Below are 23,299 nucleotides of genomic sequence, written 5' to 3' on the forward strand. Positions count from 1 at the left end.
TATTCACCAGGAATATATTTAGCTCCTAACTTATTTGCATTGGTGTTAATAATGATACCTGAGTGCAGATTGTGTTGTTTGGTAGGGATTAAGAGGAAGTGATATAAAAATGTAAATATAGACCACTAAATTGTAATTTAACGTAATTGCTATATTTTTTATTTCCTTGTATGAAATAAATTTGGGATTTAAAAATAATCTGTTCAATGTTCTGTTAAACCTTCAATTATTTACATATATATGCTTATATATAATACATGGGGAGGTATTTATTCTATAAAAAGGATTATGTGTTACTTCATCTAATGAAACTTGTATTTCATTCAAATATTGAATATTCTCTTTTAGAAGAGAAGCACTGTAGAAAAAGTATTAATCATATTTTTCTGTTTTTGCCTCTTTCAGTGGATCTGTACGATAAACAATATATCTAAACAAATATATTTAAGTGAAAATCCAGAGGTAATATTTTAATTTTATTATATCCAGATCTGGCAAAATTAAATAAGTTTGTGGCTAATATAGCTTTTATTAATTAAATCGTAATTCTCAAGTTCTATAATCTTTTAATTTGCCTTTGAATGAGTATAATGTATAAGTATGGTCTTCCTAGAACAGTAAATCATTTCAAAGATACTGTAGTCAATCAACTAACAAATACTTACTGGGCACTGACCTTGTGTAGTGCTATATTGAGCACCATGGAGAAGGGGGACAGAGAAGAACAATAAGCCATGGCTGTCCTCCAGGAGCCTATGTGTGTGGAAGATAAAACTAAAACTTTTAACATTTCATATAAAACAGTATGCTGACCTGGCCAGTGTGGTGCAGTTGGTTGGAGTGTTGTCCTATAACCAAAAGGTGGTGGGTTCAGTTACTGGGCAGGGCACATACCTAGGTTCAGGGTTCAATCCTTGGTCTGGGTGCCTGCAGTCCCCCCAGTCTGGACACATACAACCGGATCCCAACAATCCCAATAGGGATTGGTTGGGGCACCAATCCCTAGTCTGGGTGCATATGGGAAACAATCAATCAGTGCCTCTTTTTCTCTCGAATCCACATCTTTCCCTTTCTCTCTAAAAGCAATGAAAAAAAAAATGTCCTTGGGTGAGGATTAGAAAAAAACCAGTATGTAATTGAAAACATATTGTGATAATCAAAAGCTTAATATTTGAAAACATTAAGATCAGTGTGGACTTCAGTTTTAGAGAAAACTATGGAGATGGTTGAAACCTGAGCTGGGTAAGATTTGTCCATGTTTTGAGGAAGAGAAAAGACATTGCAATAAGAAAACAGAAACAAAAGAACAAATTTAAGTATAGTATGAGTTGATTCATATATTTGGATTTGAAAGTTCTTGTTGGAGAATAATAGAAAAGTAAAATGTGCTTCTTAATCACCCGGGGATCTTAAAATGCATTCAGTAGGACTGGGATAAGTCAGCATGAACTCTTAATTTGGCCAGTACACTTCGAGCAGCAAGGGTATCAAACCAGATAAAAACAGCATTGTAGACATAGTTATAGCTACAGTCCAAACACACAGGCAGAACCCAGGGATACAGAGTACTCTGGAAGGAATCACACAATCTAGATACCTAGGAAAAAGTTTTGAACCAAAGAAACAAAATTTCAGAACTCTAAACTATTAGTAATTTCTTGATAGTTCTATAACAATCTTACGAGTTTAAGAAATCAGTGCTCACTGTAGAGAAGTCTTTTGCATTTAGTAACTTGATCTCCTGCCAGTCTAGCTTTTCTTTCTGTTATGTTATTTGAGCAACAAAAAAGTTCAAATGTAAATTAGATGACTTGTTAATACCTAGGGAATAGAGAGAGAATACAGTGTTTGGACTTGAAAAATTCAGGGTCTGGTACTTTCCTATCAGTTATCAAATACTACTTAAGTTTTAAGTAGTGTTTTCCAGATTATCCAGAATTATTTTATCTATATCAAGAGAAGAAATTTTGATTTTATGGCATTATCTTGGCATTTTTGCTAACTATAAGGCACAGAAATGTCAGAATATTTTGTGATTATTTTTTCTAATCTAAATGCCATTTTATTTAGCCAGTGTTTTAAATAAATGAATATGTTTACAAATATTTCTTATGGAAAGCTTTCTTTCAAATTTTGGTCTGACAATATCCATGATCATTTTATCTACTAATATATAGATATTTCTGAGCATAAATAGATTCTGGAAAATTATGAAAACTTCAGCAGCCTAGTTATAAATTATTTTAATATTTTGTGACTGTTTTCTACCTCTAAATTTCTTTTTTTTTTTTTTTTAAGATTTCATTTACTTATTTCTAGAGACAGGGGAAGGGAGGGAGGGAGGGAGGGAAATATCAATATGTGGTTGCCTCTTGCATGCCCCCAACTGGGGACCTGACCCACAACCCAGGCATGTGCCCTGACTGGTAACTGAACTCATGACCCTTTGGTTCACAGGCCATCTGTCACTCAGTCCACTGAGTCATACCAGCCAGGGCCTAAATTTCTTTATTTAGCAAATGTATTGAGTGTCCAGTATGCCAGACACTGTACTAGGTGCTAACAATACAAACTTTAATCCAAAAAATCTCATAGTTAAAATGTAAAGAAAAAAACAGTATTTCCTAATATGTATATTAGTAGAAAAAAAATCAGATTCACTGCCCCCCCACATTTACAAGAAGTAAGAGAAAATAAGTTATAATGCTGCAAAGCTAATTATCTTAATGTTAAGATAGAGTACATGGAACTACTTTAGTAACTCCAGCTTACACTTGATGTATAATTCAAGAACATTCTGACAATTCAGTGTGATATTCAGACTTTTGTTTTTTTTTACTTTACTAATGTTAGTCCTTTAAAAAATAGGAAATTGCTGCACGAGTAAATCAGTCAGCTTTGGAAGCTGTCACTCCTTCTCCATCTTTCCAACAGAGGCATGAGAGCCTGCGGCCAGCAGGGTGAGTTACCAGACTGGATTATTTAGAGAACTATGTGGGGCATTGAAAGTGTTAGGGAACACTCAATTTTAGCAGTGCTGCTTAGATTAGCATGAAGTAGTTCCCCAAACAACATAGAAGTTGTATTTTCAAATTGGTAAATTTACCAGTGAGAGTGCTAAGTAAATGATTCCAAATTTTCCTAGTATTTATCTCTAGATTGAGGTGGTTTATATTTTTGAATTTAATAATTGGAAAGAAAGAAGTCTCTTGTTAAATAAGTAGCTATGATTTAAGATTGTGTTTGTTGAAAGTTGTTTTCTCTTCTCTTTGGCTTACAGAGTTGTATTTTCTTTTCTCATAGTTTAAGTGTTTAATTTCCAAAAGAGAAAACTAAATGGAATGCCTTTTTGTTTTCTTCTGTGCTTAGACAATCTCGACCATCAACAGCTCGAACTAGCAGTTCAGGATCTTTAGGATCTGAGTCCACAAATTTAGCTGCCCTCTCTCTGGATTCTCTTGTTGCCCCAGACACCCCAATACAATTTGACATTATTTCTCCCGTGTGTGAAGATCAGTCTGGGCAGGCGAAAACTCCTGGCCAGGGAGGCAGGTGGGTGATGGCATCACAGGCATATTATACTGTAGTCTCTAAGGTTTATGATTCCATTTCTGTGTTTGAGAGTCATCTTTTACATATGTGCATCAGCTGTGTTGTACCTTGTTTAATTACCTAACATAATTTTGATAGTTGGGGGAGAATCATGGCAGATTTTTCTTTTTGTTTTCTGCCTCAGTTAAATGAATTAAGATAATTTAGTTTTAAAAACATTTAATTCTGAACTTGCTTATCATTTCTTAGGTATTTGCTATTAAAATTTCAGAAGAAAGCTGGTAGTCCTATCCTTAGGTCATTACAATATTTTTAAAAATCTTGAAAGTAATGCATGTGCTTTAGATTTACTAGAAAATATTATCTTGTATCAGAATAAGAAATCTCCAGTAAGGTATTAAGTCATAACACTATGAATTAACGAACCATCTTTTGTTTATATAATGAGAAATGTCCTTGGCAGAACATTAAAATTTTTCTTTAGTTGTGGATGAAGGAAACGTGACTTAAGGCAAATTATTTGTTGAGCATGTTGAACCCCTAATAAACTGATAATATATTAATTTAGATATGCTTGGGTGTAACACAGAAAAAGTAATTTACATTTGATCACAGAAATATACTTAGCATTTGACATAATAGGTCAGACGTGTATTGAGGAGATAATTTCATGTTAACTTAATGCCCATGTTATTTTAGAACCACTTAATAAAACTTACTTTGAAGTATACTTTTTTCCCTTCATTGTGGGTGTGCAAGAGCCAAGCACCCTAAGGTAGGAGATAGCTTCCATCTCTAGGGTTTTTTTTTCTTTTGCATTCTGTTAACATATGCCTTGAGAAATACAGGTTTAAAACTAGAAAATGTTCATCATAATTAACTTGCAACATACACTTAGAGAACCTAAAAAGAAGTTTTTACCATCCCAGGAAATGTTTGGCATTTTTCTTTAGTTGCTAAAATTGAAGCTAAATCAGCTGTTTCTCTGTCCAAGTTTATTTAAATTTGTGAACTTTCACAACATGTTTTTTTACAATGTCGATTTGTGTGTGTGTGTGTGTGCGCGCTGAACTTCCAGTCCATCTACTCTTTCTAAAATGCAGCAACAACTCTGAGTTCAGTCTGTTGACCCAATGTAAAGACAGTGGCCTCCCTCAGAGTAATCTGTTCATCAGCAGTGTTCCTTAATGAATGGGGTATTTTAGAATTGTATTTTAAACACATGTACAAGGTTTTGTGACTCTTAGTTTTTAACTCTGGTTTCAGTGATTGATATTCCTTCCATGTGGCTCATTGCAACTGACTGTTGGCTCATAATTTTTTAAAAACTTTTCAGGCGGACAAATCCATTTGGAGAATCTGGAGGAGGTACAAAATCTGAAACTGAAGGTAAAACAGACGTGCTGTATTCACGCAGTATTCTTATGTTTTAGAAATTCTCAGTAGTAAACTGTAAAGAATTTGTTGTTTACATTTGTTCTGCTGTATGCTGTTTTAATGTTATCTTTACTTCACAGTTTTTTCTTTTTACTCAAAGCACACTTAAAGCAACAGAACTTAATTGGACTTAAGATTTTGTTATTCACACAAAATTATAGAATATTATACTTTTGACCTCATAGTCAAAGTCTCAATGCATAACATATCCTTTAAGCTTTTCCTAACAGCAGGTCTTTTCTTCTGTTGCTGGGGCATAACTATTTTTCCCCTTTTTCTAGAAGCTATTTATTTTTAATTTAATTTCAGACTTATAGAAAAGCTGTAATAGTAGTACAAGGAACTCTCTTTTTTTTAGTCAGAGTCACCAATTGCTGAAGCATAATCTTTGCTATTTGAATTTAAGACCTTAATTTTCCTGTAACTTGAACACTGTTAGGAGTTACCTAAATACTTCTGCTAGGTTGAAATTATCACTGGAAAATCTAAAAGGAGGCAGCATATTTTATTCTTTAGGAAAACAAATGTGGGATTTAAAAGTACATAACATACCTTGTTCTGTTGTAGATTCTATTCTTCATCAGTTATTTATTGTCCGATTCCTTGGTTCTATGGAGGTGAAATCAGATGACAATCCAGATATTGTTTATGAAACAATGCGCCAAATCTTAGCTGCCCGAGCCATCCATAACATCTTTCGTATGACAGAATCACATTTGTTAGTCACTTGTGATTGTTTGAAGTAAGTAGTAACCTCTTCCTCAAGAAACTGTGGGAAAAATGTTTATATAATTTCAACCTAATTAAAATTTGTTTTCCAAATTTTTAATTATTATAGGTTAATTGATCCACAGACACAAGTTACAAGGCTCATGGTGAGTTCTACGTGGGTATCTTTGGGCATATACACATCTTATATCTTTATAATAATCCTGATTCTGTATATTCAGATATGGTAGTACCAGTTACAATTGATCTTTATGCTGTTATAGTTAAGTCTATGGCCATCTCTCCAAAAAAGTTAAAATCGAACATTCCATGTAACTTAAAATAACCAGTGCAGTCTGGTATGATATGTAGTGTTTATCCCTGAGCTAGAGAGCATATATCATACAGTAAAGAAACTAATAGTAGGATTTAAAAGGGGAATGTGATTATTTTATAATTAGCAATTTCAATATAGTTGTAAGTATATGCTTTTGTTTAATCATTTCACAATGTGTATCACTTTTGAATTTGACTTGGTAAAATGTGTTAACGGCAATAAAACAAATACAGTATTCAACAGCTTCTTATTCTTCCTGGCAGTCCAAGCCAAATATATTATTTGTCCTTGGATTACCATTTTGTTGAGAAAAAAAAATGGCTCTAATGTTCTATTTAGGATATTTTTTGTATAACTTAGCATGAGTTTGTTGTAATGGCTTGAAAAATCTCATGTTTGCTTCTGATGTTTTTCTGTGGCAGTTTCCATTACCTAGTGTAGTTTTGTATGCTACACACCAGGAAAATAAGAGGCTTTTTGGATTTGTTCTTCGGACATCCGGAGGGAAAAGTGAAAGTAATCTATCATCAATCTGCTATATATTTGAATCAAACAATGAGGGGGAAAAGGTACCTGGCTTTTCAACGTGTTTTCTCTGTTGTGAAATACATATCATAGTCAAAGTTCTTACTAAGATATCTAGAAAACAACGCAAACTTTGCCTAGTGCAGTTGGGTTGGTTGACCAAAGCCTGTTGCTCTGAAGATAGCTGAGCTGATATATTGGGCCTTCTGAGTTCTTTAGACCTATATCTTTCCAGTCATTGATAGCTGGTACAATCTTCTGGCCTCATTAATTTATCCTGGAAATGCAATATATTCCTGTAATCAGCTATTTTCACATGTCTTCAGCTTATCGTAGCATCAGGAGCTGCTTGCTTAATTCTCTGCAGACCTTACTATCTCAGTAATGAAGATGAGATGACAGAGTGGGTATGTTAAAGGGGTGACAGCCAGCAGTCGAAGTTCACAGACTTTGAAGAAAATACACAAAAGGTTGTTTGGGGCCTGGAACATTCTTAAATCAGTTTTTTTTGTTGTTTTGAAGCATTATATTATAATAAATTATACTTTTATCACTTTTAGATTTGTGATTCTGTTGGACTGGCAAAACAGATAGCTTTGCATGCCGAACTGGTAAGAATCCAAAACACTTAGTTATCCAAGAATGTTAAATGAAGTAATAAAGATTTTTCGTATTGGCAAATAAGTAAAATGATTTTGCTAAGTAAGGTTAACATTCGATACTGTTGTTGATTTGGCATTGAGAATTTGGGTAAATGGCTAACATAGAATGTAAATCTTTGGTGCACTTTTCTCATATAAATGCAGAGAATAACTTGAAAAGGTTACAAGGTAATATTAATTGAAAAGTCTAAAATTTAAAGTTATTTCATATTTAATTCATTAGTTGTATTCATCTGTTCTTCAGGATCGTAGGGCATCAGAAAAACAAAAAGAAATAGAGAGAGTAAGAGAGAAGCAACAGAAAGAACTCAGTAAACAAAAACAAATTGAAAAGGTATGCAGTCCTAATGTTTGGATCTTCTCTGATGTGATCTTTGTAAAGAGTTTCCTTAATTCAGCTCTGTGACTTTCAGCTTTGAATTTCCAAGTGAAGGTCTATTTCTGCTTACTCAGCTACATCATAACCAGTTGGTTCATAGCCTAGCAGAAAAGGATGACATCTGTCTTCAGACATGATGTTTACATTATAGGTATACTGACATGCCGAGTAACTTGCCGCTTAGCCAACATATCAGAACTTTTTTGTTCCCATATTCCAGTGAAGGTTGTCTCTGTCAGAGCAGGTCTTCTGAGAGGCTCTGTTATATAGAGTTAACTGCCATTGCTGAAATTCACATTGGCCTCTAGGAATATATATTTTATATATAGGCAATATATAATATATATATTTAATATTATCAGGAGTATCAAATCATTATCTACCCAAATTTTAAAACAAAATCTGAAGAATGCACAGATAGGTGATACATGAGATTGTAAAAGCCAGATATGGGTTGTGGTATTGACGTAGCAGATGAGAGAACTGGATACTTAATAAGAACAGATCAGCAAGAATCGTCAGTGGAATACGGACAAAGGAGAGGGAAGTAGCAAAGATGAAGATGCCCCTGAAGTCAAGGCTTTCTTGATAGATGAGGCCGAGGGAAGATGACAGGTGATTTAGCGAGATAAATTGGACAAAGATGAAGAAGAGGGCATGTGCATTGATCCCTTGTGAGTGTTCTACTGTATAGTGAGAGATGACAATGGCCTGAATTTGATTATTGACCATAATAATGGAGAAGAGGGAAATGTTGGCTTTTATAGGATTTCTAGAATGGAACCATAATTCATTTTGGTGCTGCATTGGTTGTGTGTGGCCTTTCTTTTCAGTAAGTTGCCAGAATTATGCATTACATTTACAACAGAAGGATTAAAGTGGTTCTCAAGTATATATTTTAAATACATAGTTTTTCATTTGATTGCAAACAATTAACTTAGTTTCTTTCTGTCTTTTCCACTAGGACTTAGAAGAACAAAGTCGGTTGATAGCTGCTTCCAGTAGACCAAACCAAGCCAGTAGTGAGGGGCAGTTTGTTGTCCTTAGCAGTAGCCAGTCAGAAGAGAGCGATTTGGGAGAAGAAGGAAAGAAGAGAGAGTCAGAAGCATAAACTTACCCTTGCTTTTGGTTGATAGTTCCCCCCTTCAAATTTATTGACAATTTCTGTGGTGAAATGACACAAGGTAACAACTATGTTGAAATATCAAGGAGGAGACTGAAGTTTATATTTGCTTGTTTTAACTTCATTTTAAAAATAACATTGACCTTGATGACAGATTTGCATTAATTTCTTTTCCTTAAAAATAATAATCTATGCAGTAACATCCAATTCCACATATCTGAAAGAAACCTGTGCATTTCCCTAAAGTAGATTGCTGAGGAATTACACTTGCTCAAGCCTTTTTTCCTTCAAATTGTGATTTTATTATTTTGCATTGTAATTGGCTATTACTATAAGAAATTGTTTCTTCTTCAGCTTCAGATATTCATGGTTATGCTCCCTCTATTTCATTAAGAATGTTTTCTTGGTAGTGAGGAAGCTTTTGACTGAATAGGTTCAAAACCCTTTATAAAGAGAATTCTACAAGTTTGCAAATATTTTAACATATTAAATGTGCAATAGAACTTTTATAAAATAATGAGAAAAGAGATTTTAGACTTAAGGTTTTAAATTGTGGCAGGTGGTACTGTGGATTTCAGGGCACTTTCTTGGATTGTTCACATTTCTCTGGTGTTTTGCACCTGGTGCCATTGGGAAAGAAGCTTGTGTCTTCAGTTCAGTTATTGATACAGCCCTGGGCATTTTATTACCGCATTCTTAGTTCTCAGGTTGGAACTTGAATTATTGCTGCAGAGCAGTAATGGTTAAAATAAGATTCTGGAATTTATTAAAAGGGATTTTTTTGTTAAGTACATTTTAGACTAGGATGTAACATATAAAGATATTGTTACAGGATAATACATTGTATTTTCTGCATTGAGTGAGATAATTTTTATTGAAAATCAAGTGATGTTTCAAAAGAAGTTCTATAACAATTATGTTTTCTGCTTACAGTAAAAATTCCCAGAGATTAGTTTCGAAAATGTAGTCTTCTAAATTTCAGACTGATACACATAGTATTTTCATAAGCCCATGTTTTGATAAAATACTGACACCACTTTATATCCACAAAGGAAAATAACTAATATACACAAATAGAATAATTTGCACTAATTATTGTAAATACTTGTACTCTTCTGATGAGTGAAATGTCTAGCTCCACGAAAGACTTAAAAGGAATTGAATGCTTGGAATAGGAGAGTTGATGAAGGAAGGACTTTAACATGGTGTCAAGGTTAAAACGACATTTCTGTTGCCTACTTCTGTGTCAACACTTGATTTTTTTTCTTTACTCAGATTTTTAATGTTGCTAATAGAAATTATGTTCCTATGTTTTATATGTAAAAGCATATATAGACAAGTTAAGTATATTAAATAAACTATTTTACAGTTATACATTTAAAATTTTCAAGAGATTAGCCACTAAGACTAATTTTACAAGGGAAAAGTCTTTTTTTATATATATATACAGTTTTTCTTCTTAGTTTTGAATTAGAAATGGCATTTATTTAGTTCTCACAATATAGGGTTACTGCTTCACACTGTATGTACAATGTTTTCTGTAGGAATGGGATAGGTAATTATATATAGGGTCATGATCCTCTTTTATCCACATGCCAAATGGGAATAATGATTACTTGACAATCATTATTTTGCAGCCTTAGGTTACCAAAACATTTAGTAAAAAAGTAGAAATTTATTGGATACTTTTTGAAAAAAGTTTATTTTGTGCTTTTAAAGGGAGTGGTTTCACAACAGTCTGTGTCATTCCTTTTATAGAAGTTGAAATTTCTTCTGCAGTCAGCACTTGATTAGTCTTACAAGTCATGCTTTTGGGACCTTTTTGAGAATTAATAAGCTTTCTGTTTCATTAAGTTTTTTGTTCATACTATTAAGTTGTTGACTCAGCTCAGATGAAATTTGTCACCCTACAAGGGAAATAGTCAGCATTAGGAGGCAGTTTTACTAGGCTGGTGCTTTGCAGTTAGCAAAGTGCTGCCCTTTTGTTAGCACTCTGGGTCAAAGTGTTGGGTAGGGTTAAGGGTACCGGAAGGCATAGGGGTGGTGGACAGACTTATAGTTCCTTTAAGTCATGTTGTGATAGAATTTGCACAATAATACACCCATGTCCATAGGTCAGACTAAAGCGCATTCTAACACCAAACAGCAGTCATGTGTGAGTTTAATAATTTTAGGTGATTCACCTTCGGTTCCATTACTGTAGTACAATATGAACTATTCCATTTCTACAGATATTTAAGCATCAACTTAATAAACTCTCTTTTGATTAAAGAAGGCTGCCTGTGGGTTTCTGCATAATGTTTAAATTGGTCTTTTTGTCTGTTACCCTTTGAAACCCCTTCTACCTTTGGGATGCTTTGGTGTTAATTGAATTAGATTTTGGAGTCTCTTAGATTCAAACTTGCACTTAATGGTTTTTATATATTAACAAAGCTGATTCTTTAAAAGGAAGAATTAAGTGTACCTAATTCTGCTATGCACTCTGTTATACATATGAACAGTTCTTTTGTACCTGTGGTAATGAAGTCAATAGGTAGAACACAAGTTATTCCTTCTCCCTTTCAAAATGTTCAGAACTTGCTAATAAGGGACTGAAACTATTACCTTAAACAGAATCCCCAAAGCCAGTCTGGTTTTTGCCATGTCTACAATGATTACTTGGTGTTTAATTTTAAAAGTTATCAGGCTCTATAGTCTAGGGGCGGTAGATTTATTTTACCTTTATGCTTGGGAAAAGGACAGTAAGGTGTGCATAACATTCTATGTAACATAAAATTTTGTGTGGTACAGGCATTGGAATTAATTTTTACTTATATAAAGAAAGTATTTAAGATTTAAATCTTATTATAAATGCTGACAGGCACTAAGAGCACATGTGTTATAAAATCTTTTGCCACCTAAATTAATAAAATGAAAATATTAACATTGGTTTTGACAACAACCTCCTAGCCTTCAAACTGTACTTTAAATATTCAAACACACTGATTATAGCAAGCAAGACTTTCATTTTATTTCTGGCAAGTTTGGTTTACTCTTTCATGAAATTTTGTTCTTCTGTATTAATAAATAATACATAAAAAATTGAAACTGGAACTATATTATACTTTTTAACCAATCTCTTACAGCTGCACTCATATGTAATTTACTTCAGTTAATATAAGAACTAAGATACTAATCTCATTAACATGAGGTTAAGTTATAACTAACGTGTAAAACCTTGTATACTTGGTGATTTTGTAATGTAAGTGAATTGATTCTTATTTTACCGATACTATTAATCATGCAGCATATAATTAAATTCATGCTACATTTACTTTGGAATCGGATTTGAAGAACTCAGCTTTATGTAATGGTGGTATACATGTGGGGTGGAGAACTTATTTTTTCATTTTGTCAAAATAGATATTCCCTGACAAGTCTTCAGGAAATATGCTGTTATGAGATTTTTAATGTATAATAAAGTCTATGGTTTTTGTACCGTCATTTTTGTATGAAATATTTGACATATGTTCTGAATTTTATTTCTCTAATTTCAAATGATGCTTTTAAACAATTGGACTTTTTCTTAATTTGTTATGACAGTATAAGTACACATCTAGCCCCATTGCAAGTCCATAACAGCTAAAATGAAAAAAAAAATTGTCACTTATTGAAAGTAAAACTAATTCATAACTAGTGATGTGTTTTGTTTTTTTTTTAGAAAAATAAAAGAGGAGACTTTTTAGTCATTACCCTAGATATGTTATGGGCAGTGTGACAATGTATACTTGCTATGTTTGGTTCTGCTCAAAGAAATGTCTGTAATTTAAAGGGGCAGGCTATTGTGTACACCAGCTTCAGTGTCTTGGGCCTGTAGTTTTAATACTAATGCATATTCATCCCATGTGCTCTTCATAGTTTCCTGTAGCACTTACCAAGATCTTTTCTTCTACCGAGAGTTTCTGTTCTCTCTTGTTTTGAATTTTATAAAATGTATATACACTTGCAGAAGGCCCAGGGAGTGGATGAAATTAACTTTAGAATTATGTAATTTATCTGATATAAGTGCATGTATCTCTTAAATATATTTGTAATATATTTGTATATTGACATACATATAATTCACTGGTCACTTACAAACAGATACTATGATTTGATTTAAAAAATAAAAACTATTTATGCCAGCCAGTTTTGCAATTTTTTATGTGAAAACTGTATTAAAAATAATTCTAAGTCTGTGCTTACTCAGACAGTCTATATAGCCAGAAATTCCTCCATCAGAAAGAAATGTAACTTCAGTTTACTGGAGATGGACTACATTATGCTAAAAAAATATGCTAAGACTAAATGTGTAAACATCAGGCTGTACCACACTGGGCCCGTGGTGAAAGTAGACCACATCATCCTACCTTTCTGTGCTTCCTGTCTTGACATGCCATCTAAATGCTACACGGCTATGACTGAGTGAATGTCTTCTCAGTTTCTTTCCTCCCTTTCCACAAATAGAAAACTGTACTTACATACAGCATAGACTATATAGAAATAAAACTTTAAGATTCCATAACTGCTTCTATCAGTGAGTCCCTCCTATACATACGTCCAGTACAATATAGAAATTATAAGCCATCATCTATTTGAAAACACTTGTAATTTCTATTCTGGTGATCACATTAACCAATAAATGATAAACCTTAACCATGGTTTTGTAGAAAGAAGGGATGCATATTTCTCGTTAATGATGAAATTGCAATTGAAGGTTCTATTACAATTATATTACCCCACCTCAATACTAGACTCAAGTAAACAGATGCTAAGCTGGCCTCAGGACTTTTGCATAAGAACAGCTAACTTCAAGGTCATGTGCTGGAGTTCATATTTATTCAGTGCAATCACTAACACATTTTACATATATATTTCTCTATAAAAAGGATCACTGTTCAGAATTATCTCGCATTATCAGAGGTAGCATCTATTGAGCATGTAGAAATGTGGATTCATACACTTAAGTACTTCAGTTAATTGAAATTTTTACTGTTGGTCTTTTTAAACTGCCTTTCAGATGCTAGCCATCTATTTATTGAAAAGCTAGTTCAGAGCAATTCTTTAAAGAATGTAGATTAAATTGAGATTTAAGTTGCTGGGAAAAGTGAGAAGTAGGAGTCACCTGTAACAAGTCAAATTTTAAGAAATATTAAAGAACTATACCTCTTCAACCAGAATAGTTTGGTTACCACGTTCCTGTAAAATTTCCTTGTCCATAAAGGTCATATTCTTGGTAAAGGACATACGCTTTTAGACGATTGGGTAACGGAAGAAATGACATGAAGATGGGGCAACGCAAATGCAAACGTCCCATACACTTCCGGATCTTTAGGCGGCACAAGTGTTTTAGGGAGCGAGGGTTTGCTAAAATGAAAGAAACAGTTGCCCATTATCTAAAAAGTAAAAATTGATTTTTTTAGTAATTTTGTATTTTGTTATATTTGTTATACTTAAGCCACAAAGCTTCTCATTTGCTGTGATTAAATGGAAAAGTTAATAGGGAAACAGCTCTTTATTTCCCATTCAACCCTTCTTATAAACATGGTTTCATAGCCATGTCAAGTTAGAGTTCAAAGACTGGCATCAATTGTGAGTCTGGCCTTTGAGGCCTGAAGTTCTTAAATCTACACGCATTAACCCCTACCACATCTACCCAATCCTGTCCCTCAGGGTCAGACTAAAAACTAAAGATCACTACTCAGGAGGAAATGAAATGAAAAATTCTTTGACTTGATGTTTTTCTGGAAAGAATTTGGTTTGAAGGATTACTTGATATCCTGTAGGCTTAGATCTTAGATCTCTGTTTTTATTGCCATTTCATAGCTTTTAATTCCTATGTCTACATTGTTCCATAGGATTAGTAGAAAATATTACCTGCCTATATAATAAGTAGCTACCTAACATTTTATTTACTGGGAAGTGGTAATAAGTACAAATTAAGAATAATTATAAATGAACACTTTTTAGATAGGAGTAGTATTTTCCTTGGTTTCTTTAGGTCAAGTTTTTAATGAAGAATGGTCTACAAAAAAAAATACAATTAGTATTTTTGTTAAGAATCTTCTATAAGAAAGAAAGATACTCACTCAAGATATTATGGATTTCTGACCAGAGCCCCTGTTTTTGGAGCACAGCTTTCAACTTTGAACAGATCCGAACTTGATCAACATAATCAAGCATCACTCGAACGACCTTTCCAGAGAGATGTTGCAGCCATGACAAAGTTATTACTTCACAGAACTGAGGAAGAAAATCAGAACTATGAAAGTAAATTAAAACTAAGTATGGTTTAGCATTAGTAATCAGAAGAGCATTAAAGTCAGAGTCAGAATCCATGTTCTCAAGTTTCTCATTTATAAACAGGTGTTGAGCAAGAATATCTATTTGTAGCTCTAACGTTTGGAAAAAATACTACTATGCTTTCAGAACTATGTGAGATGTAATGAAGATGTGAAAGACTTATATAGTGTCTGTTACCCTACTATAGTATTGGTTGGCCACGTGGCTGTCTGGCATAAAGACTGCCTTTCTGGCTTTACTTGCACCTAGATGTGGCAACCCGAGTTCTAGCCAATGAGGTGTAAGTGGAAGTGTGAACAATCCCAGAATGCCCTTAAGGAAGTACAAGGTGTGTGCAGGGTTCTCTTGTGAATCATGGAGCTGTTTAATTAGAAGGCTGATTACTTCTGGCCTTTATTTATTTGAGAGGGGAATGAGCCATCTTATTAAAGCTACTCTTATTTGGAGTTTTCTATTATTTATAACCTATTCCCTCCCTGTTACTTGAGGGATATGATCATTTCTGTCTTTAAGTAGCTTACATGGTCTTACAGAAGATTTCCATGTAAGAAGTCAAGTAATACCATATGAAAAGTCAGGAAATAATACAAGATATGTGCCTAAGTACCAAATCCTACATTAATCATAATTTAAAAATAAGTCATACAACATTACAATATTTTGCCTTTCATTTTTCAGAATTCATTCAAAGTACTTTCTCCACTCAGTTTATTTTTATTTTCATGTTAATATGAATTCAAGTACCTCTACTGCATGTACTGTGTTCTAAGCACATCTATAAATTGAGGAAAGTGGTGAACAGGAGCTTACATTCATGTTTGTGGGGGAGACAATCTTTTTCTTAAAGAATTTTAGCAATAAGTGCTATAAAAGAAATGAACAGTTTTATAAGAGAGTGATTAGGGAAGGGAGCTGCCTTATATAAGCGTCTGTATGAAGAAGTAATGCTGACTGGGACCTGAAGGGTGCAGCTATTGTGAAAAGTTGGAAGAGCTCAAGGTGGGCAAAGTGGAAGTCCACAATTAGGTAGACGAGTGTGATGAAGGCCAAGAGAAAAATGTCTGAAAGACAGGATGGTCAACTATTTATTGCAGTTCTTTACTGCAATTCCTTTTTTCATCAAAAAGGTGACTAAAGAAAACCATTTAATCAAATGTTAGGGCCAAAAGAGCCAAAAAACCTAGTACAGGTATTGTGAACCCAGAAGCATTTTAGTTAGATGACAGTTATTCAAACAAAAAACATAATGTATACAAGACTTCATTCATTCTTGAAAACATTTCTCAGATGTTTTATGGGTGAAACTCCCTGGGTTGAGTTAAATTAGTTTTTTTTTTCCTGAACTGTTTCTATACCTTTTACATCTTTCTACTATTGTGTTTATCATATATTAAATCTAACAGTGAGCTTCTGGAGAGAATGAATGGAGTCTTACCTATTGCTGTAGTTCAGGGCCACCGATAATGACTATATAAGGTGATACAGCCAATACTGTGGACTTACCATAGTATCTTTGATAACTGTAGATGTCCAGCCCTCAAAAGTATAGCAATGATGAACTCTGTCTCCATGAGGACAATCAAAGCATCGTTCTGTGTCATACCCATAATTCAACAGCATCCTGAGCATGACTTCATCTTTCAGTGTGTATTGCAGTGCTGATGGGAAATGTAATGGGTTGACCCTGCAGAAGTAATTTACGTTGGCCCCATGCCGTAACAGCAGACTTATCAGCTCATAGTTGCCCATCCTTAGAGCTATCTGGAGGCAGTTAACTGGGTCTTGGTTAGGCAGGGCTCCAGCACTCAGAAGCAGCTTAACTGAAGAGAGGTCACCATTTGATACCGCAAAATACAGAGCTGACTTCCTATGGTCATCATAGTGTTTGCGAATTCTCTGATCTAGCATGAAATTTACATCAAATCCAGCCTGGATGAGAAGTTCCAGGCACTCAGGGTGTGCTCCTGCTGCAGCACAGTGAACTGGACTAATTCCACTCCGCTTAATGGCAGCAAAATCTGTAACTGGAACCAAAATCTTCAGAGCCCTGAAAAAAATTTCAAAGTGTATTTAAAAATTGTTTTTTTTTAATATGCAGCATTATCATGTTTATGATTGTTTTATACTAGCACTAGATAGTATTAATATTAGGTGGTATTGAGAACCCCCAAACAAAAAACACAGCTCTTGAATCCAAAACTTCAGATACCAAGTAAAACTAAATGAAACTACTGTCTAGATTATAAACTCAGAATTGGCCTGGTCAGTGAGACTTGTGTCTCCTCATATTGCCTAAGGACCTGATAATAAAATAGTTTTATGTCTCTTCAGTGGCTACAGAATACGCCTGACTTTATCACTTTCTAGCTGGTTAAGAGTTTATCTTTAAAATGGGTATTGGAGTCCTGGCCAGGTGGTTCAGTTGGTTAGAGCGACATCCCAATATGCCAAGGTTGCAGGTTCAATACTGGGTCAGGGCACATACAAGAATCAACCATTGAACACATCCATGAGTGGAACAGCAAATCAATATTTCTCTTTCTCTCTCCTTCCCTCTCTCTCTTTCTCTTTTTCTCTGTCTCTTTAATCAATAAATAAAAGTTTAAAAGACGTATTGGAGTTATAAGGTCAGAGATGAAGAATATAAAGTTCCTGGAGCTGCTCCCCCCAAAGTAGCTAATTCTTATTTCTATTACTTACAACAATGTAACAGAACTTACAACAAGTGGCCTCTGTCAGCTGCCACATGAATGGGGAGGTGGCCTGAATTCTTAGGGACATTGGCATCAGCTCCATACTGTAGCAAGAGAAGCACGGAGTCTGGATTTCCTCCACTAGCAGCTTCAAGTAAGATGGAAGAAGAATCAGAGGCCCGACCAAGAGCATTAGCTCCTAAGAGGAGAAAGAGTCTTGTTATGCTAAAAGACTTTTCCACTGCTGTTACTTAAGTATTCTTAAAAATATATCACCACCACCAAAAAGCAATTATTGAACAGCAACTTCAGCAAAGCACTAAGAATCGAAGAAATAAATGGTACCTCCTGCATAGGCAGTTTATAATCTATTTGGGGAGGGAAAAAGGAGTGCAATCTGTAAATTATAAGCAAGTTGGCTTTCAGAGTGATTTTATGTTATTTATTTGAAACTTGAAAATTTCAAGAGGAATAATTTTATAAAAGGTTGTTTTATTTCTAGACCAACTTAAAAAAGCCCACTGAATTCATAACACACTTGTATATAGGATGGTACTAACAATTCTGTTGAACTATATCACTGTGTCATCTATGGATGGTATGATGGAAAATGGCATTAATTTTTTCAGTTGATCTTAGGGGAGGTGCACAGAGTGGGGGGGGGCGGAGAGGGAGAGAGAGAGAGATTTGTTGTTCTACTTATTTACCCATTCATTGGTTGCTTCTTGTATGTGCCCTGGCCAGAGATCAGTCCCACAACCTTGATGTATCTGGATGGCACTCTAACAAACTGGGCCACTTTTCTAGGATGGAAAAGGGCATCTTTCTGTATTAACTTGTTCTTAGGGAGCTGGTCATAGTAAGAGACATAATTGTTTTAAGTTGATGTTGGAGACTGCTGATGGTTAAAAGGATAAATTGTAGCACATTGTATGGGAAGTGTTATGTGAGTGGTGTGGGTAATAAAAGAGTACAGGCATATCTCAGAGATATTGTGGGTTTGGTTCTAGGCCACCACAATATAGTGAGTATTGAAATAAAGTGAACTGTAATCCTTTTGCTGGTGGAAGATCCTGCCTTCAATTTGTAAAAAAAAATATCTGTGAAATGCAATAAAGTGAAGTGTAATAAAATGAGGTATGTCTGTATAGGTATAGGCAAAATGTCTCCAGAAGATCTCAGGGCCAGGGTTGTGAGGGGAACTAGGGGCTGAAGGGAAGAGAAGAGTTGAGGGTCAGCTTTGGAAGATCTCTCAGTAAAATGGGCTTTAAAGAAAGAGTGGCATTTGAATGGAAAAAAGGAAAGGAGAGCATTCTGGGTACATTCACAGCTTGTATAAAAAAGATGTAGTGACTTTAATTTAGCACAGAGTCCATAGTCATCAGAATATAGTGGCTGTCTAAGGACCTTATTCCTGTAACGCAATAAGAAATGTCTAGCCCTGGCCAGGTAGGTCAGTTGTTTAGAGCATCTTCCCAACACTCCAAGGCTGTGGATTCAATTCCAGGTCAGGACACACATAAGAATCAACCAATGAATGCATAAGTAAGTGGAAAAACAAATCAATCTTTCTCCCTCCCCCTCTTTCCCTACCCCTTCTCTTTCTCTACAATCAATGAAATAAAAATAAAAATGAATGTCTAATAAGCTTCCATGCAATGAGTTTTACTATGTAATGGTTTCTTTATATGCATAATAATTTCTGAACTTTACAATACCCTAAGAAGTAGATGCTAATATCTTTATTTTAAAGATAAACTAGACTTCCAGCCAAGATGGAGGCATAGTTAGACACACTGTGCCTCCTCACACAACCAAAAGAAGGACAACAACAAATTTAAAAACAAAAAACAGCCAGAACTGACAAAAAATCAAACTGTATGGAAGTCTGACAACCAAGGAGTTAAAGAAGAAATACGTATCCAGACTGGTAGGAGGGGCAGAGATGCACAGCTGGGTAGAGAGAACTCAGGGCAAGGCAGTGGCTGGAGGACTAGGTGAGGTGGTGGCTGGTGGACAGGGCAGTCCCACATTTGCATGCAGATAAACCCGGAGGAACAACTGGGAAGCGGTACAGACTGCAAAATCGAGGGTTCCAGCACTGGGAAATAAAGCCTCAAATGCTCTGATTGAAAACACCTGTGGGTGTTAAGGCAGCAGTGGGAGAAACTCCCAGCCTCACAAGAGAGTACATTGGAGAGACCCCACAGGGTCCTAAAATGTACACTAACCCACCCAACTGTAATCAGCACCAGAAGGGGCCAATTTGGTTGTGGGTAGTGGGGGAAGTGACTGAAAACCAGCAGAGAGCAGAGCAAGGGGCACTGTTCCCTCTCAGACCCCTCCCCCACATACAGTGTCACGGCACAGCAATGTGGGTTGCCCCACCCTGGTGAACACCCAAGGCTCCACCCCTTACTACATAACAAGTGCAACAAGACCAAAAAAAAAGGTCCAAATGAAAGAACACTTCAAAGCTCCAGAAAAATAAAACTAAGCAACGAAGAAACAGCCAACCTATCGGATACACAGTTCAAAGGACTGGTAAACAGGATGCTCACAGAATTGGTCGAATATGGTCGCAAATTAGAGGAAAAAATGAAGGCTATGAAAAGTTAAAGAAAAATGAACAGAGAACCAACAGTGATGGGAAGGAAACAGTGATGGCAAACTGTTGACTCAAATCAACAGTTTGGAGCAGAAGGAAAAAAGACACATTCTACCAGAACAGAATGAAGAAATAAGAATTTGAAAAAAATGAGGAGAGGCTTAGGAACCTCCAGGACACCTTTAAATGTTCCAACATTCAAATCATAGGGGTGCCAGAAGGAGAAGAGAAAGACCAAGAAATTAAAAACTTATTTGAACAAATAATCGAGAACTTCCCCAACGTGGTGAAGGAAATAGATTTCCAGGAAGTCCAGAAAGCTTAGAGAGTCCCAAAGGAGTTGGACCCAAGGAAACACACAATAAGGCACATCATAATTACATTACCCAAGATTAAAATGAAGCAGAGAATCTTAAAAGCAGCATGAGAAAAGGAAATAGTTATCTACAAAGGAGTTCCCACTAGGCTAGCAGCTGATTTCTCAAAAGAAATCTTATAGGCAAGAAGGGGCTAGAAAGAAGTATTCCAAGTCTTGAAAGGCAAGGACCTACATTCAAGATTACTCTATCCAGCAAAGCTATCATTTAGATTGGAAGGGCAGATAAAGTGCTTCCCAGATAAGGTCAAGTTAAAGGAGTTCATCATCACAAAGCCCTTATTATATGAAATGTTAAAGGGACTTATCTAAGAAAAAGAAGATAAAAAATATGAACATTTGTAAAATGACAACAAACTCACAGGTATTAACAACTGAACCTAAAAACAAAAACAAAAACAAAAACAAAAACAAAACAAATTAAGCAAATGTGACCAGAACAGGAACAGAATCATAGAAATGGAGAGCACATAGAAGATTATCAGCAGGGGAGTGGGAGGAGGAGAGAGGGGGGGAAAGGTACAGGGAATAAGTAGCCTAAGTGGTAGGCAGAACATAGACAGGGGAGGTTAAAAATAGCATAGGAAATGTAGACACTAAAAAACTTATATGTATGACCCATGAACATGAACTAAAGGGGGGGAATGTGGGTGGGAGGGGGTATGCAGGGGAGAGGGGAATAAAGGGGGGAAAATGGGACAACTGTAATAGCATAATCAATAAAATATATTTTAAAACAATAAAGATAAAGAAACTGAGGCTCAGTGAAATGAAGTAACTTCCCCAGAGATGCACAGCTAGGGAGCAAGGTAGTCAGGAATTGTGTATAGGTGCGCCACACCCAGGGCCCATTTCTCTGATCCCATGTTACCACTTGAACAATGCAGGGTGGCAAAGTAATGTGATTTGGAATGAGGCAGATGTGGGTTCAAATCTTGGTTCTGTCATTTACTAGCTATTCACTTAATGTGAATTATTTCATAAGGGGTCACTTAAGGGAAATGCTCACTCACTGATCTTACTTAGGTCAACCAATGCTAGTTACTTTGAAGGGTTAGGATTTAAAATCTGTTGGTGCTCCTCTTTCTTTATATTTTAATCAATGATCCATAGAAAAGATTAGTTTTTTGTAGCTAAAGGATCCAATGTTTAGTTTTATTATTCTACCTAATGACTTTCATCCCTAATATTGCTCACTTAAAACAGCTTAAGATGATTTAGGGCTATGTATTGGAAACTAGCCTCCCTATATGATAGGAAAGATTTAGGTAAGTCTAAAAAGCCATAGGTTGTTCTTAAATATAGGATTTCCTGCAGTCTAGAATATTGGAGACCAGGACCATGTATTATAGAAGAAAGAAATGAGGCTTCTGGACACAAACAGAAGGGAGGAGAATAAAGGAGATAATTCTAATATTGGCACTTTATTAAGTCTTGGTAAAAATTTGCTTCTTTGAGGAAAAGAAAGCTTTAGATACAACTTTGCTTCATCTCACTGTCATTGATGGGGTCTCCTCAAAGACAATAAATGCCAAAGTCCTGTGAGCATACGCCTCTGCCAGTTAAACCAGGATTTAAATAGCCACAGCTGTAGCATTGCTGGCAGGGGAGGGCATGATTGAAGGAAGTTCTGCAACTGGTTTTGTCCCTGACCCTCTCTTCCCTCAAGTGTAAAATGAGGATAATAAATACCTACTTCATCAGGGTTTTAGAAGATTACCTGTGACAACATAGGTAGCCTAATACTTGGTGCTTAGGAAGTATTTAATGAATATGTTGCATTACCCTTCTCTCAGTTTTGGTTGTTACTAGAAGGGAGAACTGGGACCCAAAGTAAAGAAATCAGGAAGAACTTCCTAACAACAAAAGTCATCTGATAACAAGATTAGACTGCCTCATGACTTAGCTTAAGCAGAGACAACATGTAGGGGATGGCATGCGTTCTTTCCTTCAATGAATCAAGAAAAGGGAAACATGAAAAAAGTTAAAACAACCATCTTCTCAGCATTGTTGGTGGACATTAAGTGAGAGAAACCTGAATGCACTCTAGTAATTTTAGGGAAAGTACTTCACACCAAGTAAGAAATATCTAACTTCTGACTATTTTAGGCTTTTCAGTAGCCAATATTAACATATACTTCCTTCAAAATTCATATTGGGCTTAAGTAAAACGTTAACTTCTATTGTTTTGGAGAGCTCCATAAAGAGAACCCTTGAGTCACATTACCCTATGGAAATATGATGATTGTATAGGCAAACAAGCAAGCAAAAAAGAACCAGAGAAAGTGAAATTAAGAACAAACTGACAGTAACCAGAGGGGAGGTGGGAAGGAATAATGGGGATGAAAGGGGAAAGGCTGGTCAAGGAACATGTATAAAGGACACATGGATAAAGCCAAAGAGGGGGTACGATCAAGGGTGGGAGGTAGAGATGGCTGGGGTTGGGGAGAGTAGTCAGGAGGAAATGTAGACAACTGTACTTGAATAAAAAAAGAGAAAGCAATAAAGCATTTTTAAAATAGAGTAAGATGTGAGCAACTGAACTTGCTGTATGATTATCAAAAAGAAAAAAGAAAAA

At 35.3% G+C, this 23,299-nt stretch overlaps 2 protein-coding genes across 6 annotated transcripts in view; one reads left to right on the top strand and one right to left on the bottom strand.

Moving 5' to 3' along the window:
• APPL1 (adaptor protein, phosphotyrosine interacting with PH domain and leucine zipper 1) overlaps positions 1-12,206 on the top strand; it is a 34,896-nt gene extending 22,690 nt beyond the window's left edge. For 2 of the 3 annotated variants that reach the window (XM_045831906.1, XM_045831905.1), the window contains 10 exons: positions 406-462; positions 2,869-2,960; positions 3,370-3,552; positions 4,889-4,941; positions 5,557-5,731; positions 5,828-5,864; positions 6,457-6,603; positions 7,120-7,170; positions 7,466-7,555; positions 8,565-12,206. In XM_045831906.1, coding sequence (XP_045687862.1) covers positions 406-462; positions 2,869-2,960; positions 3,370-3,552; positions 4,889-4,941; positions 5,557-5,731; positions 5,828-5,864; positions 6,457-6,603; positions 7,120-7,170; positions 7,466-7,555; positions 8,565-8,711 — 1,032 coding nt within the window. In that variant the 3' untranslated portion in view covers positions 8,712-12,206. The remainder of the gene's footprint in view (positions 1-405; positions 463-2,868; positions 2,961-3,369; positions 3,553-4,888; positions 4,942-5,556; positions 5,732-5,827; positions 5,865-6,456; positions 6,604-7,119; positions 7,171-7,465; positions 7,556-8,564) is intronic. The other variant, XM_045831907.1, reaches the window with a different exon arrangement.
• Positions 5,665-23,299, bottom strand: part of ASB14 (ankyrin repeat and SOCS box containing 14) — a 28,653-nt gene continuing 11,018 nt past the window's right edge. The window contains exons 7-11 of one of the 3 annotated variants that reach the window (XM_045831909.1): positions 17,765-17,936; positions 16,548-17,091; positions 14,831-14,984; positions 13,908-14,108; positions 5,665-5,758 (exon numbers count right to left, since the gene is read on the bottom strand). In XM_045831909.1, coding sequence (XP_045687865.1) covers positions 13,930-14,108; positions 14,831-14,984; positions 16,548-17,091; positions 17,765-17,936 — 1,049 coding nt within the window. In that variant the 3' untranslated portion in view covers positions 5,665-5,758; positions 13,908-13,929. Of the gene's footprint in view, positions 5,759-8,582; positions 8,643-13,907; positions 14,109-14,830; positions 14,985-16,547; positions 17,092-17,764; positions 17,937-23,299 lie in introns of those variants that run through there. The other 2 variants (XM_045831908.1, XM_045831910.1) reach the window with 2 other exon arrangements.

Source organism: Phyllostomus hastatus, unplaced genomic scaffold, assembly GCF_019186645.2.
Source record: "Phyllostomus hastatus isolate PE091 unplaced genomic scaffold, TTU_PhHast_1.1 phas_contig_16, whole genome shotgun sequence".
Classification (NCBI taxonomy): Eukaryota; Metazoa; Chordata; class Mammalia; order Chiroptera; family Phyllostomidae; genus Phyllostomus; species Phyllostomus hastatus.